The 5,733-nt window shown below is 36.4% G+C and overlaps 1 protein-coding gene across 1 annotated transcript; it reads left to right on the forward strand.

Annotated features, from left to right (window-relative positions):
• Window positions 1-2,997: 2,997 nt before the first annotated feature.
• On the forward strand, window positions 2,998-5,516 carry LOC111392851 (guard cell S-type anion channel SLAC1). Its single transcript, XM_023018245.1, has 3 exons — window positions 2,998-3,585; window positions 3,686-4,491; window positions 4,819-5,516. Exons 1-3 carry the CDS (start codon window positions 3,055-3,057, stop codon window positions 5,177-5,179), a joined length of 1,698 nt encoding a protein of 565 aa, XP_022874013.1. The 5' UTR covers window positions 2,998-3,054; the 3' UTR covers window positions 5,180-5,516.
• Window positions 5,517-5,733: the final 217 nt, after the last annotated feature.

The following is a 5,733-nucleotide window of genomic DNA, read 5'->3' on the forward strand; positions in this document are numbered from 1 at the left end:
TTAAAGAAGAACTACCTGCACATGGTAACCAGGATGCGGGCAATTTGGATACATGTGGTATAAATTTGGATGCTAGTAGTGATGTTTACTCACAAACAGAGTTGATCAATTAAGAAAAAGGTGTATCAAATTTGAGTAGTATAAGTTTGGACCAAAGTGTGCACACCTAGAAATTGAAGTCGTAGTTCCGATTCGGTTCGAGTCCTTCACATCACCGACTACTGATATACCAAACCAATCTCTTGTTGAAGATGTTCCTGATTTAATGTTTGAACAATTTAGAAAACAGTTACCACATCGTCATACTAGAGGTATTCCTAAACCCACATTTAAACTTGACCATTATAGTACAGTTAAGTATCATATGAGTCATTATGTATCTAACCACCGCTTGTCAGAATCAAATCAGTCATTTGTAAATCAATTGTCTATTGTAGCTATTCCTTAAAGTTTGTAGGAAGCCTTAACTGACCCAAGGTAGAAGGCTACTATAAATGAGGAATTGGAATCCTTGAAGAAAATTAAAATTTTGGATCTTGTTGATTGTTTGCAGGAAAGATACCATTTGGATGTTGGTGGATTTTTACTGTGAAGCAGCAAGCAGATAGTACGATTGCAAGCTTTAAAGTGAGTTTGGTTGCAAAATGGTACACCAAAACCTATGGGATCAATTATACATAGAATTTTGCAGTTGTAGCTAAAATCAACACAATTTGGGTCTTGTTGTCTTTAGTGCAAACCTGAATTGGCCATTACAACAATTTGATGTGAAGAATGTCTTTCGAAATGGCGAATTGTTCGAAGAAGTCTACATAGATCTCCCATCCAGATGCATGATACTAGAAATACATAGATAGAAAGTATGTAGGTTAAAGAAATCACTATATGGGTTGAAATAATCTCTAAGAGCATGGTTTGAGAGATTCATAAAGTCTTTGATATGGCTACAATCAGAGCAATTTAGACCATGCTTTATTCTAGAAGAAAATGAAGATAAAATCACCTCACTTATTGTATATGTAGATGATATGGTGGTCACGAAAAATGATCCTAAAGAAGCTTCAGAGTTACTTTTCCAGAGAATTTGAAATGAAAGACCTTGGCCCCTTGAAATTTTTCCTTGGTATTAAAGTATCTCGATCTCATAAAGGGATCTTTTTTCTCAAAGGAAATATACTTGTTATAAAACATTCGCATTTCAACATGTCAACTAGCGAATACACCAGTGCAAGAGGGTTTAAAATTATGTGTTGACTCGAATAAGGTATCGATTGATAAAGGGAGATAACAAAGATTGGTCAGAAGATTGATGTACTTAGTACACACAAGGCTGAACCTTGCATATGCATTGAGTATTGTCAACATTCATGATCTTGGAGAGCTACATATGAATGCAGTTATGCGCATTTTGAAGTATCTAAAGTTTGCTATTAGAAAAGGAATTTTGTTCACTAAAAATATAGATCACAAATGTGTGGAAGCATATACTGATGCTGATTGGGTTGGGATCATAGTTATAAAATTGGCTTAGACCTGCCGATCAAGCGGAAAATCCAGTGACCCAAAGCTCTTGTCCGGGTCGGGTAGATTAATTTAATAAGAATGCACATGACTCGGTCAAAAATCGGCCTTGATCGAGAAAATTGCTCGTTTCAATATAAAAACGTCTGCCCGATATATCAATTTTCAAAATTGCCTTTTAAAATATTGGGGTTCATTGGAATTGAACCTTGGACCTCCAAGAAGAACAATTAGTTCCTCACAATTGGAGTAGTAGAGTACTTTAATAAATTTTATATGTGCAATAACTTATATGTATGCAATAAATCATATATATTATATAGGTTTTCCAGAAGTGTTTTTATAAAAAACTTTGGTCCAACCTTTTGCTTTGTCTTATAGACATAAAGAATTAGTGAAAAATAACTTTTAAAAAATATAATTTTGCCCAAATTTTTTTTATACTTATAATTTTTTATATATTTGTATGCAATGACCCACCGATTCAACCAGTAACCCAAGACCCGGTACTTGTTTGGGTCGATGCTCGGGTCGGATCTAATAACTATGGTTGGAATAGTAGATAACACTCAATCTACTTCAGGATACTTCATCTTTGTAGGTGGTAATCTTGTTGCATGGAGAAGCAAAAAATAGAATGTTGTTGCACGTTCAAGTGCAGAAGTTATATTTAGAAGCATGGCACTTGGAGTGGGTAAATTGTTTATGAGATTTTGGTTATTCACCTAGCCAACCAATTCGACTATATTGTGACAATAAAGCAACGTACGACATTGCTCATAATCTTGTTCAACATGGTCGTACAAAACATGTGGAAGTCAACATATTCTTCATTAAGGAGAAGTTGGATGAGCAAGTTGTGGGGTTACCTAATATTCAATCAGAGGATCAGCTCGCTGATATATTCATCAAAGTTGTTTTGAATAGAGAGTTCTCAAAGTTTTTGAACAAGTTGGAAATGTGTGACATCTATACACCAACTTGTAGGGACTTCTTGAAATATTAGATTGAAAGTCAATATCCTTGCAATTATCCTTGTGATTCTTTCTCAAACTTTGTTTTTCAAGTGTATGCTCCCATTGTGCTAGCATGGCTTGGACACCCAACCTCCTAGCCTCATTTTGAGTCGAGAAATTAATTGGTGAACATCAAGCTCGCCATCCATTCCTTGTCAAGTGGCAACTTAGTCTTTAGGACCCGTGATATTATGATACCTAGTTTCTCAATTGTGCCATATAATGTTTTCTTCCAAATTGGTATAATTAACACTTTAACCACAAAGTGTTTATATCTCACGAGAAACCCTCCTCGAAGTGCCACTTTTTGCAGTAAAAAAAGAAAAAAGAAAAAAAGTAATGGTTTCTATTCAATCTGCTAAACAGACAACCACCACCATTTAAAGAAGTTCTTTACCTTCAGCATTCTCGTGATCCTGTCTTACTCATATAAGAAAATAATACGAGTAAAGTGCGTAAACTTATTTAACATCAAGTATTATTGAACTCGAACATTTCTAAACCATAGATAAGCAAAATGGATCTCAGAGCAACCTCTCCTAGATCTCTCAAAACACATTTTGTCGATATCCATGAAGTGTTACCTGAAGAAGAAGAAGAAGAACACAAAGAAAATAAGATCAGAAAAATGGCTGATCATAAAACAGACAAGAATGTTAACAATAAACAGATCAAAATGCGAGAAATGAAGCGACAACATAAGAGTTTCAGCAGGCAAGTCTCGTTGGAGACGGGCTTTTCAGTGCTCAACAGAGAGTTGAAAGAGAAAGATGAAAGAAAAGCTCTTCCAAGAAGTGGAAAAAGTTTTGGAGGATTTGGATCATCTCTTGGAGTTGGAATAGAAGGAAGAAAAGGAGACTTCAACATATTCAGAACAAAATCTGCTCTTGTTAGACAGAACTCAAAATTACCTTTGAGAAAGGAGAGTGGGGTTGAACCTCAGAATAATGATGTTTCAGCAGGTGAGTTTGATGAATCTGTTAACAGAAGTGTTCCTGCTGGAAGATATTTTGCTGCTCTTACTGGACCAGAACTCGATCAAGTCAAGGTACGTCTGTAGGACATTTTTAATATGTAGTATTAAACAAGACTCGATAGTATAATTAACATTTTCATAATCAATGTGTCAGTGATGAATTTTCTTGCAGGATTCAGAGGACATTCTTCTGCCCAAAGATGAGAAATGGCCCTTCCTTCTCCGGTTCCCCATAGGTTGCTTCGGTATGTGCCTAGGCCTTAGTAGCCAAGCCGTCCTTTGGCGCGCCCTCTCTACGAGTCCAGCCACCAAATTCCTCCACATTACACCCTTCATCAATCTAGCAATCTGGCTATTAGCCTTAAGTGTCCTTGTTGCAGTCTTCATTACCTATGCATTGAAATGCATATTCTATTTCGAAGCTGTGAAAAGAGAATACTTTCATCCCGTTAGAGTCAACTTCTTCTTCGCCCCTTGGGTTGTCTGCATGTTCTTAGCCATTGGAGCACCACCAGTGATCTCGCCAGAAACTTTGAATCCAGCTATTTGGGTAGCCTTCATTGCACCAATCGTCTTCCTCGACTTAAAAATCTACGGACAGTGGCTTTCCGGAGGAAAACGAAGACTTAGCAAAGTGGCAAATCCATCTTCTCATCTGTCGGTAGTTGGGAATTTTGTAGGAGCAATTTTGGCAGCAAAAGTTGGGTGGAAAGAAGCAGGAAAATTTCTATGGGCAATTGGATTTGCACATTATCTTGTTGTCTTTGTCACATTATATCAGAGATTGCCCACAAGTGAAGCTTTGCCTAAGGAACTTCACCCTGTATACTCCATGTTCATTGCAACTCCTGCTGCAGCAAGCATTGCTTGGGGAGCTATTTATGGAGAATTCGATGGCTTGGCAAGGACATGCTATTTCATCGCATTATTTCTCTATTCGTCGCTGGTTGTACGTATCAACTTCTTTAGAGGATTCAGGTAATTTACCCTCTTTATCTGAATTCTTTCTTATTTGAAGACAGGTATCTCCGTCTGTGGCACCTCTGAAACAGCCGGATCAGGTTTGCATCAACTACTACGTTTAGCAAAGCTTAAATTATTTAAGCTACTGAAACATACTTATAATTCACATATTCATAGGACCAAAATATTAATAACCACTTATTAGCACACGTTCTGTAGGAATCATAGGTTATAAGCAATACCAAAAAACTTGTAACTCCGATCTGTATATATATGAAGATAATTTTTGCATAGAAAAAAAATGATTTCATATTAATTTTTCTAACTTTATTTTCTTTTCAGGTTTTCTGTGGCATGGTGGTCTTACACTTTCCCCATGACAACAGCTTCAATAGCAACCATCAAGTATGCAGAGGAAGCGCCTACTGTAATAAGCAAGGGCCTTGCTATGGCCCTCTCCCTCATGTCATCAACAATGGTGGCCATAATGTTTGTGTCCACCCTTCTTCACGCCTTCGTTTGGCATACGTTGTTCCCTAATGACCTTGCAATAGCAATAACAAAGAGAAGACAAGGGAAGGAGAAGAAATTATTGAAGAAGGCGTGTGACATAAGACGCTGGACTAAGCAGTCGCCTTTGTCATTTGTTTCTAGTATGAGAAGGCATAATTCAGCAGATAAAGATAGTGATGGGGAAAAATGAAGACAATCATGTAGGTAGAAGACATAATATAAAGTTTATTATCAAGTCAGCAAGTCATATAATGTATTACTAGAATCCCCCAAAATAAAAGATAATAAAGTCAAACAGCAGTCATTTTGATAATGATCAGTAACAGGTTGTAGAGGATTTTTATCAGTTATATTTCATTTCAACAAGTTTAGTAACAAGTCGAAAAACATAGTATATACCTTCTCTTGTGGTATATTCGAGTGAATGTTCAAAAATGAAGATTAAAAATCAAAAAGATATGTGAAGGATTAAACTAAAAACTGCAATTACTTTGCTTGCTTCATAATATTACAATTGTTTTCATGTACTTTTTTCTCTGGTCCATATATACGATCATCAGAATATCAGTACTTTAGTCGTAACGACATTCAACACCACTGCTGTTTTTGCACAATAAGCAATTTCATATATCAGATGTAAGATCGGAATGGGATTCATTAGCACTTGATGAAATTAGTACATCAGCATGTTGAGATGACAAGAAACGAGAAGTTCTGAGAAAAAGATGGTCAACCCCCACTCCC

This window comes from Olea europaea, unplaced genomic scaffold (assembly GCF_002742605.1).
Source record: "Olea europaea var. sylvestris unplaced genomic scaffold, O_europaea_v1 scaffold990, whole genome shotgun sequence".
Taxonomy (NCBI): Eukaryota; Viridiplantae; Streptophyta; class Magnoliopsida; order Lamiales; family Oleaceae; genus Olea; species Olea europaea.